Raw genomic sequence first — 12,930 nt, 5'->3', positions numbered from 1 at the left:
TATGCCCTGATGTTGAAGAAATTGCACATTTCATTTTCCCCATTGTTGATCCCAAGCCACTTACAATAACATTGTAATGGTTTAAGGAACCATAACCATCGCTAGGAATTAACTGAAAATGTAATTCAAGGACTTAGGAGAATGGGATTGATAAGTTCAACAAGATGCTATTGTTGAATTTATCCTAAATTATAGAGAAAATAAGTTAGAAGACTTTCTTGTTTGTATGCCAAAATTCAGCCTTTCTGTGGTCTCCCCTGATTGGTCAGAGTTAATCGGATTAACCTGGCTGCTTAGAGGAAGTGATATATGGCTCACCCAGAGAGAAGCTATCTGATAGAGAGAGCTCTGCTGCACAGGAAGACCAGAGCAGGGGGGAGGAGGTAGTAAAGCATGGGGCTTCAAAGGGGAAGAGGACAGGCAGAAATGGCCAGGTCCATTTTCCCCCCTCAGCCCTCTGACTCAGATAGGTGGCAGGTTTAAGGCAGGAATTTGCAGATGGTACGGGGAGGAGAGCTGTGTAGATGAGTCATACTGGAGATTGGTTTAATTAGTTCTTGCTCCTCTTCTGAGAGTTTAGCCATACTGAATTTTGGAGGACTAGTGCTTTTTGGGAGAAGATTATGCCACACTTTGAGAATATGGTCATGGTCTGGGGCGTTGCCCTGCACCTCAATGAACAGGAGTCCTCTCCTCCATGACCTCATAGAACACTGAATAAATATGTGAGAGATGCAAAACCTCTCAGATCTGCTGCTTGAAACTAAGAGAAGAAGACTTGTCAAGCTGAAAACTTGATTTGCACCCTCAGACCCTGCATTCTGACTGACCACACCTGCCGCACTATCTGGAACTGCATTCCATTGGATGTGCTTTGTTTCCAGAGGAATAAAGAGTGGACTTCCTGCAAGTTACAGGTTAACAGAGCTCACCTGATTCATCACCACCAAGAATCCGCTGCCTGGAGTACATCCAGTGGATTTGTAATGGTGTGTCTAGGTGCATTGCGGGAATTGTGGTCCCAGCATTTCAAGAACCATCTTGGAAATTCCAGACCCTAGGAATGTGTTTTGGACACTTTGGACCCTTAAGAGGAACTTCAAGAAGAAGTTCCAGAAGTTTTGAGAAGCTTGGAGCAACTTTAGGAAAAAGTTCCATAAGGGGACTGACTCAACTGCGAGAAACAAGCAGCCCACTTTCAACGGCCAAGCCTGATAGTTCTTCCCGCTGAAAAGCTCCCTGGAAAGCAAGCCGGTGAACCCTCACCAAACCTGGCCCAGTGAAGAGCATCGAGGGAGGCCATCAGAAAAACCTACAGAAATGTTTTGAAGTCCTAAGGTAAACTCTCAATGAGACCTACCACGAGGGGTATCTGAGCAGGGCTCCATCGCTGTCAGCCTGAATCTTTGACTTTGTCCTGGTGAAGCACAACCAGATGTCCCAAATTGGTGCTATAGCTTTCTAAGTGCAATATAGTGCTAAATCTTTGAAAATTTATATCTCCTGTTCCCTACATTGGATTATTGTAGTTTTAGTGTTGTTGTAAAGATAATAATATTTCATATCATTATAAATTGGTGTGGGATTTGTATTGTGTGTTGTGTCTTACTTATTCACTGAATTGGTGTTTTTAAAAGCTTTACATACCTGTCTCTTAAGTTAAGACTACCTGCTTGCTCGCAGCCAAGCTACCAATTGTTGAGCATGGGAATAATTACTGAGGCATATTCTGAACCCTAGACTGTGTAAGTGGCCTTATTGCCAGTGGTAGATGCGTATTTACCACTACTAATAACCCACTTTCCAACAGTGGTTGCACAGGAACAACAATGTACTACCTATGGAACGCCCCCTTGAAGCACAGTAATGCAAAGCACTGCTTCACGCTGGTTTGCGTTACTGTTTCTTTCAAACCAACAGAAATTCCAATTTGTGTTGGTTCAAAAATCCCCAAAGAGATTTTGTGCCGGGTCTGCATTAAAAGAGTAACACAAACCTGATTCAAAATATTTCTAAATTTGGGCCTTAGTCTCTGAAATAAAAGTCAGAAATCATCAAGGCAAGATAGCAGGCTTGGGCCCATAGGAGCTCCAAGAGGCCAGAGAGCCATTGAAGGAGGTCCTAACAAAGCCATTGACTTATGGTGGGAGAGCTTAGAGCAGTAGGAATTCAAAATTTGCACCCAGGAAAGGTTCCTTTCTGGCCAGATGCTCATGGCACCTTCACCCTGTAAAGATTTCTGTGTTCACACTTAGTCACTTTTTGGAGCTTGGATTACTCCGGCTGTGCAGTGCTGAAAGCTAGTGCCTAACAGGGGTCCACGTGACTGGATAACCCTTCTTTACGATGTCCTGTTGAAACAGATTTGCTACAACGGAAAGCCTTGGAGCGGGAGAAACTGGAATCCTTTCTCAATGGCAATGCTCCTTCGTCAGTTTGAGTTGGTAGGTTTCCAGAGGTCTTTAGAGCCAAAACGTTTTCAAGATATAGGTGTTTCAGGAGATTAGGAGGTGTAAACTTTGACACAGCCAAGGGTCACATGACCTCAATAACATCACATAGGGGCATATCAACAACAACCGGCGATAATTATCGCTGAGCGCATTTAGCGCCAGGATAATTATCGCCGGCTAGCGCCGATTTTTATCACTGAGATAGCGTGCTATTAGCAACGCTTATCTCCTCAGCGATAAAAATCCTGGCGCCAACTGGCTAACGTGAAATTATCGCTGGAAACCCAGCGATAATCTCACGTTAGCTTGTTGATAGGGACTCACAAACTTAGCCATGATATCCTCCTTCCATAGGATATCATGGCTAAGTCAGTCCTGAAGCAGGTGTTAGGAAAGTAGCGATAACAGGTGTTATCGCTACTTTTCCTGATGCTATGCTTCATAGCGTTAGGCTTGCTGATAGGAGAAATGTCGCTTAGCGACATTTCTCCTGTCATGCCAGGTCAGAAACGCCCACATTGCATCTCATTAGAGATGCAAAGCTGGGCGTTAGAAATCCTGACGCTAAAGCAAGGTTTCACGCGTTAGCGTGACCTTGCTGATTAGGCGATAAAATTATCGCCGCTTTTCGGCCGAAAACGGCCGCAAAAGCAGCGAGAATTTTTTATCGCCTGCTCGTTGATATGCCCCTTAGCGATCAAAATTCACTCTACTAGAATCTATAAGCAGATTCCAGGGCATGTCCAGTTGGAACTGGTAGTCTGGGAGTTTCCGAAAAAGAGCTTCTTGCAACTTGTTGTGCCGCTCCTACTTAGCAGGAGGTCAGCCAACTGACCTTTAGAATCCACTTCTTTGTTATGGGTACAAATGGGAGCAGGTCAAGCCTCTCATGTCTCCTTGGAGGTCTCAAACAGCAAGTGCAGTCCTTCTTCTGTTCTTACAAAGGTCCAGAGTGTTTTGAAGAAGGTACCCCGGGGCTTCCACATTTAGTTCTGGCACTAGCTTCTGGGTAAGGAGACTCCTCCCCCTCCCTGATCAATATATAAAAGTTCTCAGAGGTAACCTTAACCATGTTTGCAGTCTTGTCTGCCTTACAATATACAATGTCACACTGCGCCTCTTTACCTAAAAACAAAATGGCAGAACCATTCTCCCTCTGTGCAGAGCCTGCCTAGAGGTTTTAGTGAGAGAAAAGGTAACTTTTCCTTAACAGTTATAAAAATTTGATTTTACTGTAACATTGAATTTGACATACCTATTAAAAAGAGTCTTTGATTTATATTTCTCTTTCCTAGATGAAATTAGCATTATTAAATGTAATACTTTAATTTCATGCTTTGCAGTGGAACAGCTAGCCTTGCTACAGTGGAAATAGCTTTTGAAGCTTTTTATTCCTTTAAAGACTTGTAACCTTATATTTCTACATGTCTTACTTCTAAATACCATTAGGACTTATAAGGCCTATGTACAGGGGACTTGATAGTATTTCAAAGGGAGTTTTGACCTGTCAAAAACTGTTTATTTTTACAGGTTCAATTGCAGTTTGCACCGTCACTTTAGTGGGTGGCCTAATGGGTGCTGCAGTCCACTAGTGACACCTAACTTAAAGGCCCGAGGCACATTTTGTTTAATATATTAGGGACCTATAGGTAAGGTAGATATTCATTTCAACATGGTTTAGGGGTCCGGGCACAGGTGCTGGGGCCAGGTTAGCAAAAGCCCAAACCAAATTGTCAAAAGCAGAAGCATCAATCCACAAAAAATGGAGCTGATCATTAAAAAAGAGACATTTCTTTACACATGTATGCTCTATCACTTTGAGACGAGAGCAAGTATTTTAGGGGTATTAAAACAGAATACAAGGAAGAGAAACACCATATACATGCACACTGCTACAATTAACGTAGACAATGCTGTCATCCAATCATAGAAAGTGGCGTTGCCCCTTAATATACCCTCCCTCGTATTGGGAATTGGTCTAGTTTGGAGTATCAGGTGAGGTAAAATGTTTGCTTCATTTACATGTCTTGTTTGAGAGGCAATAGATACTTATATATAAAGGCACAATGCATGTATTGAAAGATATCCCAATCAATAGAAACATGGAAATGGCCATATGTGGTATGCAAAGACTATTTGTGTGGTCTGTTTCTGCAACCTGGCTCTCTTCGCCCAACCTATGTCTGTGCCCTGTTTTTCATTCCACAAGCTTGCACTGCTGCTACTTGGATAATACAAAATCAGGCACAAATGTTGAAATCGTTTGTGCATCTCATTGAAGCTTCATGCAACATCTGTAAATGAATAACTGTCCCATATATCTATCTCATGCCTCACCTCAGGTGATCTGATATGAAAGCAAATTCAAATACAGAGGCGTTCTTTCCAACTCTGACGCTTTAAATATTAAGCTGAATCAATTTAATTTCAGATGAAGATACATTATTTCCAGTACTGGAAAGTGTCCCATGTTCTGAAAATTTTGACCAATTAATTGATTCTTTATAAAAATGAATTGACCTCCTAAACTAACTAATCAAGCTTGTCAATGCATGATATACTTGTGAAAAAACATATATAAATGTCAATATTTTACTTTCATCCTCATTCAAACCTCCCTAAGCAAGGCACCAACCATTGATCTGAAGTGAAATACCACTTTTACTGAAATATTGCCCCGACCTACAGATCCTTTCCACACTGCATAGTTAATATGCTGGGGCCATAATTATGTAGTGGCTGCTTTGCTTTTGCACCATGCAACGTGCCCTGGGAATGCACCAAAGTGCTACACCTTCCCAGGAGAGGCGTAACAAGGAAAAACATATTTGTTTCTCTTTGTTACTTCCTGCAGCACAGAGAGAGAAAGAGGAAAATGCCTCACAGGATTGTTTTTTGCAGGAAGGTGTCCCTTCCTGCACAAACATTATCCTGCATGCAATACAGGCACCATGGTGCAAGAGTGCCTATGTTGGTGCTAGACATCCCATTGTGTGCGGGCTGGGAAAAGGCTGGAAGGCACTGTATTGTGATAATTGTGACACATTCAAGCGCTTTACCTGTAATGCAGCAACTCTCACAGAAAGGGAAAGCAGCAAAAACCAGAGAGCCTTGTTGGAGTCTACAGTATTTTTTCTTTTCTACCTACTTCATGAATGCCAGTTTACAATTCAAGATTATATGTTGATGATGTGGTGTCACTTGATGGTGTGGTGTAGGTCACTTTGAATCATCATTGGGTTAGGTATGACCCTCAGCTAAAGAGCATGGTTACTGGTTATGTTGGTCTGTATAGCACTTTATTTATCACTCTCACTTGGCACTTGGTTCGTATAAGCACAGACTAGGGATGAGTTGTCCATGTATTGTTGGAGTGTTGAGCAGACAATACTTTTGAACTCAGGGTTTTTCTATATATGTTGTTTATGTCTCTATTGTACTAGATTCATTGTGCAACATTATTGTCCTGAAGATGGTCTTGTGGATCTTCTAGACCGTTAGAGAGACTGAAACGTCGACGCTATCACACCTTTTTGTTTGTATTTATGTTCTCTGATGCATAATGAAAGCAATGTGAAAATATCTGATTGAGTTTGATATATGGTGGATTTTTTACCCATATGTACAAAAAGCAAAAGGTGTTGTACTATTACTGTGAAATATATGGATGAAATTAGTAGTATTTTGGTTGCCGTACATGATAAATTGAATGTTTTTCTAAAATTGGATTAAAGCAAATATTTTTACAATATTGCTTTATGAGAAATTCCCTGATTGCGATAAATTGTGTTCACTTTTGTGACATTTTTTGAAATATGAAATAATAGATAAATGATTCCTCTAGGGACCTCTGTATTTTGGTATTGATTATACCCAGTCCCGAGGGGATTATTGGGTTGCCCTTTTTGTATAATAGTTCTTTAATAGGGCAGCATCTTAATCTCAGTCTACATCTTGGCACTGCAAAAATGATGCAGAAATTTATTTTTTATTATCTTTTTATAAGATACGTATCACCTATTATGTAATGACATTCCAATAAATTAATGTTACCTTAAACAATGCTTAGATGTAGGTAATGTTGACACCATTTAGAGTTATGTTCTACACCAAGTTCTTATTATATTTGTTTCTGTGTTGTAACAACCTGATATTTTGTAATGGAATATAAATAACAAATTGAGTTTGAATGGCAAGAATTTAAGCTTAGAACCCTACTTAAACTGTTATCATGTTATCTATTAATGAATACCAAACTTCTATTGAATGGCGAGTATTAGCTACCTGTGCATCGTCTTATCTACCTATTGACTGACCATCAAAGGGGAACATTACTGAAAGCTTAGTGGAATAAGTTATTGGGTCAGAACCATTGCTGCTTCCCAATCAATAAGGGTTCTCCAGTGTTCTTCTCACCTTTCTTTTACAGCATGGAAGGATGGGGCAGAGTTCTTCCTCTAAATTGGCTTGCATTAATTAGCTATTGTAAGCAGCAAGTAAGCGTATTCAAATATGCAAGCTATTTATCTCATCTCTGGTTGTTTATAAATTCTGTTTTAACATATCAACTACACATATTAAAAAAACTAAGGGAGATATTTATCCAGGGGTTGTGTTGCTTTTGCACCACGCAATGTGGTGCAAAAGAGACTCAACCCCTGAGATTCGATTTATCAAGCTACGTATGGCCCTGAGTGACTTGAAAAAAACAGAGTAACGGAATGCAAATCACTGCATTGCGTTACTCTGTCCCAGGGAGTCATTGCTGGTGTATGGGTTTTCCTACACAAAACACATGGATTTTGACGCATTCTCATATTTACCATAAGTGTAGACCTGGGAATGCACCAAAACTGCTAGGCATCCCTAGGGAGGGTGTAACAAGGAGAAATATATTTATTTTTCCTTGTTATTTCGTCTTTCTATGGAGAGGAAAATGCCTCAGAGCATTGTTTTTGTGCAGGAAGATGCCACTCCCTGCCAAAAACAATCCTGCTAACAATGCAGCCACCCTTGTACCATGGTGCAAGAATGACTTTGTTGACGCTAGGCAGCACATTGTGCGCCAGCACTGGGAAAAGGCTAAAATACTCCATGCCATGTTAAGTAAGGCACCTTTCCCTATCATGCAGTACAGCACAACAAGGTAACTTGCTGTGCTGCGCTGCACTGCATTGTGTGATAGGATGATAAATATGACCCTAAATCTAGCTAGTACATTTTCATTGTGTTTTTCTGTTTAAAAATTCACACAGAAAAACAGATACATTGATAGATGCGTAAATTTACAATGCTAGATAGAAATCAGTCTTTCTCCTTGATTCATGAATTATACACCTTATGTGTGATGCTCCATTTTCCTTTCTGCAAGTACAATCATTTACCGCATTCATTGATATCCAGCCATTTAAATAAACCTTCTTAGAAAAATCCCCCCAGGACAGATACACAGATTTCCTTCCTCTCCAATCCTCGCCCATAATCTGACTTTGTCATCCCCTTGTTTCAGTCAGGTACTTAAAGTCCAGACAGTATGCAGCTATCATCCTTGATCACTTCAGCTCTAGGGCTGCATGATTCCCTTTCCTTAACATTCGCCTGATACAGAAATGACTTCACTTTTATTTGGCTAAATCCCTAATTAACGCTGTGGTCTAAGCCATACTACCCTATTAAAATAACGTCATTGCTAGTCTCTAAAATGCATTCATTTACTTCCATCTCAAAGTCAGCAAAATCACTAGTGTAAAATTCTTCAATCCACTTTGAAGCTTCTCAAGAATGACAAGAAAGACTAACCTAGGCCTATTGATCCAGTCCAATTTGCAATAATGGTATTTCTTTGCTTCTGGTTATTTTACTCTGCAATATATTTTCAATCAGTGTGATTCCTTTTTTTATACAGATATAGAATTTGTAGAGTGCACTACTTATTCACTAAAATATGTCTTAAAGCTGTCTGTGCAATTCATGGAAAATATACTTTTAACTTTGTTTTTCAGACAAAAGACCCCCAACTACATTTATCCTTAAATGACTATACCACCTACTTTACTGTGACCCTGTCTGGTATTACACGGTACCTCACTTTGCTCCAGCCGGTTGACAGGGAGCGGCAACAGATATACACATTCTCGGTAAGCAACATCATCTTATTGCGATTCTTAATCATTTTTGTATTTGTATGAATGAATCAATAATCTGTAGTGCTCTGTTGCTAATAATTGTCCTCCAGGCACTGGAAAATAGTACAAAGAACTTTTAACTGTGGTCTGTCATGTTGTCTATTGGCTAGGGTACATGCTAGGGTGACAACAGATCAACTCATGCAATCCTCCTGTTCAACTCATGCAATCCTCCTGTGAATAATTATAAATGTATATGTTCCCTCAGGTTAAGAATTACATTTGATTTTTATATACGGATAATCAAGATAAGCAAGGAAATCTAATTTGGTTACACAATCACAATAAGGCTTGGAAGATACCCGTTTGTGACTTGAACTGGGAAGAAGGTATAACATGAGCATCAATGCGCTGTGCCATTTTTAGGTCTCGCCTAGCGAATGCAGCGCATGCGTGCTGCTCCGCCTTGGCGAGACTATTGTTGTGGGTTTGGTGAGCAAAGGGAGACAAACCATGTCCACGCACGGACAGGTGAGGTGCACGCGCATGGCGTCTCCTCTCTAGCGATGTAAGCTTTCACACGCTACCACCACGTGCTCACATGCTATACAAGGCAGACAGGCGCTTGTTTTACGAAGCCCTGGATAAGAAAAATCTGTTCATATTTATGTTGGCTATAGACCGCTTTAACTGTATGCTGAAGTATATGCAACCAACATACAGAGAGATGCATGTCAAGGCACGGCAAAGACGTCTCTCGCTATTATAGCCTTCCACATGTCTAATGCAGAGACTACAAAGGTCTGCAGAACGTACTGTGCTCGAACCCAGAATTTCCAGCTGTTTCTGGATATGCAACAACCACAGAGCCATCCCCGGTCTTTACTATCAGTCAGTGACAGTGTGGTCAGTGATCTGATCCGATTGTGTTTGTATCATGAAAATGAGAGGATTGGATGTAGGGGGTAGGGAGGAAGCAAGTCAGTAGTTAAGAATTCATAGGAAAGACGCAGACGTTGATGTAGTGTGCCTTCCTTTTGCTGAGGCAGGTGTTGGGATGGTATGCAGCCTCTGTGCATGCCTTTACTGCCGACGGACATTTCCCCACCTGCACTGCGCCCCATAAATACACTTCATGGCAGATGCATGTGGCAAAGTTCCTGAAGACAGGGTGGGAAGAGTGAGTGGAGGCACAGCCCCCCCCAAATAAAAGAGAACACGGGCAACCATCGCAGGGCAAACATTCTCGCCTAGAGTATGTCGGTGTTTGACCCACGGTGAAATAACCGCAAATCTGCTGGAACCCATAGTATGTCCGGGTCTTCTCTTTAGAATTTCCCCCTACAGACACCAACAGCGGTTCTGCCATTCACAGTGTTTTTAGGTTTTGATTGTAATCTGCACTTGGCTCCACTCGCTTTTTAGGTCTCGCAGACCTAGCGCTGATGGCACACCTCTTCCTCTGGAGGATAGAGTGATTTATGAGCCTCGAGGGGCTAAGCTTCTGTCTGTCTTGCTACTGCCTTGTCTGTGTTGGTGTGGATCGCAGTGCATTCAGGTGGAGGCTGCCAATCTAGTGGTTTGCAACCCATGGTGGGTGCCACCTTACTTAGGCACAAGACGTGGGTAGGCATCATTGAATACTGCCTGGGTAGGAACAGAGAGGGTTACTAAAACTAATGATGCAGTCACATTGTGCTTTTCTCTTAGAATGTGAGTTTTCACACTGCTCGGTTGCATACACACCCAGTAACTCCATACATGGATTCAGAGACCCTCTTTTCTCAAATTACACATAAGTCGAAACACTGTATAGCATCACTGCATAGGGGGAAGACCTTTGTATTAATGACTCATTGATACCCTACAGAATGGATGGAGTATTAAAATGAGCGTTTGTATGCATGGTATAGGAACAATGTCGAGGCTCAAAAGTGCAAGATATGCAACATGGGTTCTGAACGCACACAGACAATCATTGTATAGAAAGAAAGGTGACTAAAACGTGCTGTTTATCAACAATTCATCAATTTTGCACATTCAGTCGGTAGTTATCTATGTAGTAGTTCCGAATGAGTGAGTCAGATATCCAGTGTGCAAGACGAACAGATGAGGCAAGTGTTCTGTAAAAATGAAAGTTGTGTCAGCTCATGCAAAGAACAGTAGGTGAGTCCTCTAAGCCCAGGAGAACAGGAATGGGTAACACCACTTGTCTAATAAAAGAAGCCTATGTATGGACTTAAGCACTGTAAATATACCAGAGTGAATCAAATAAGCACTATAATGGATGAATGGGTGAGCTACATATCCATTTACTTGAAGAAAGGGTTTGTCAATGCATAGAGAAAATGGATCGCACAGTGCAGAAAGAATGGGTGAGCAAACCGCGTAGTATAAAATGAATGCACGAGTCACATAAGAACAGAATATATATTGAGGCATGTAATCACACTATAGGGATGAAGGGTAAAACAAACAAGAGAGCACTGCAGAGTTGTATGGGTGATTGAAAAAAAAGGACAGTATGAGAAAAATTGGTGAGCAGTCAAGCGATCTTGGGTGAGCATAAATCATGCACCCAGGCACTCTATCAGAACGGCCATTGAAACACATGCACAGCACGTGAAGCACGAGTTAGCCACATAAGCACACCACTTGAGAAAAAAAAGAATTTTTTTGCATCAAGAATTATAAAGACACACAGGCACAGTGTAGGAAGAAAACATTTGATAAGTGTGGATTCTTGTTCTCCACATGAAGCAGGGGTGAATTGGGGTGATTGAAGTATGAATAATGAGGGTAAGGCATATTAAAGCAAGCAATAATACCCATTACAGAAAGAACGAATAGGGCAGAGGCACTGTATAGCAAGCATCAGAGTTAAGTGTACTCGCAGTAAAGTATTTGTTGGAGTGTTGTATTGTAAGACAACAGAGGAGTTGCAAATAAATCGTGACCGTCAAATATATTACCCCACAGCATCATTTCTATGTTAATAATGCTGTCTTATGTAAGGTCTAATTTTCTTCATTTTTAATTCTCGGCTGGCGAAAGCAGGGCATGCACTGCTCTCGTCATTCGAGAGCTTCTTGGAATCAATACAGATCTATCTCATTCGCTGGCGTCATCTTCCATGCGAAACACTGGCTTCTGATTGTAAAGCAGGCTTCTTAGTCCCTCCTTGTTGCCGCCTTGTCTCCTTTTGGCCCCGCCCACCGGGATTTGCCCTTTTACTAGCGGTATTATACGGGATGCATTAATTAGTGTTTTTCTGTACTGACGCCAGTGTTTATCCTTCCCGCGATAAATACAGTTGGGACACTAAGACTGGAGGTGCTGAGATTCCCTCCAAGAATCGCCGCCATTAATTTAGACGGAGTTCTATATTGCCACAACAAAACTGGATTGACCTTGATCTGAGGATTAGTGATGGCTCTGATATCTATATGAGCTGGGTTGAACATAGCTCCACGACAAGGATTTATCTTGTTGAGTCTGACAAAGAATAGGGTCCTTTCTCATGTGCAATATCCATTGTCCTGAAGATGGTCTGACGGACTGACGCCATTTAAGACCGAAACGTTGACTCCATCATCAACTTCCAAAATATTGATTGTATCCAGTGATTATTATTCTCATTAGGAGATATGTCATTGATATTTTTGTTGGAATAGATGTTTTCTTCATGAATTTTAGAACAAATTTGATTTCACCACTTTCATGAATTATTGCTGAATTCATTGTTCATGTGTACTCCTTTTTAACTTGATCTACATATATATAAATATTTTTTTATTTTCAACAAAAGATATTCCAGTGTTTTGTGCTTTATATATTCATTCATTGATTTTGTTAGATGACAATTGGGTGTCTGTTCGAATAAGACTCACCTGTAGAGTAAGTCCAATATAAATAACCATAGAACTTTCTTCGAATAAAATCCCTTGCAGGCATCTTTACCCGTCATTAATTAGTGTGTGAGCACTATTTTCTTTAAGGAGAGAATGGCTGCACTTGTGTGCTTGTTCTCTTCAAGGGGTGATTTCGCTTTCCTGCACAGGGCGGGGTGGGGAGGCGGACAGCGTCCAGGAACCCGGTTGTCGCTAGGATGCTTGACAGATTTAGACTGACCCTGCCGCAGCCCTGCTAGCCTCTCATGCCAGCTGTGAAATCCCTATAGCCAAGACTGCCAGTGTGCGCACCACTTTCATGCATCATATTGTCCGGGGCCTCGTATGGTGAGATGATCTCCTCTCCCGCCAGAGTGCGAGAGTTCGGGGACAGATGTAGCGACAGAAGTCTCATTAATTGCACCATATGCTTGGAAATGGAGAGGGCTTCATCCCACAGAT

At 41.3% G+C, this 12,930-nt stretch overlaps 1 protein-coding gene across 1 annotated transcript in view; it reads left to right on the top strand.

Annotated features, from left to right (window-relative positions):
- The window catches only part of PCDH15 (protocadherin related 15), a 2,378,624-nt gene that overhangs the window by 1,275,974 nt on the left and 1,089,720 nt on the right, over window positions 1–12,930 (top strand). Inside the window, exon 12 of the mRNA XM_085614969.1 lies at window positions 8,456–8,590. Coding sequence (XP_085471095.1) covers window positions 8,456–8,590 — 135 coding nt within the window. The remainder of the gene's footprint in view (window positions 1–8,455; window positions 8,591–12,930) is intronic.

Source organism: Triturus cristatus, chromosome 1_2 (assembly GCF_964204655.1).
Source record: "Triturus cristatus chromosome 1_2, aTriCri1.1, whole genome shotgun sequence".
NCBI classification, from domain to species: Eukaryota; Metazoa; Chordata; class Amphibia; order Caudata; family Salamandridae; genus Triturus; species Triturus cristatus.
This window is presented reverse-complemented; position numbering and strand designations above follow the sequence as displayed.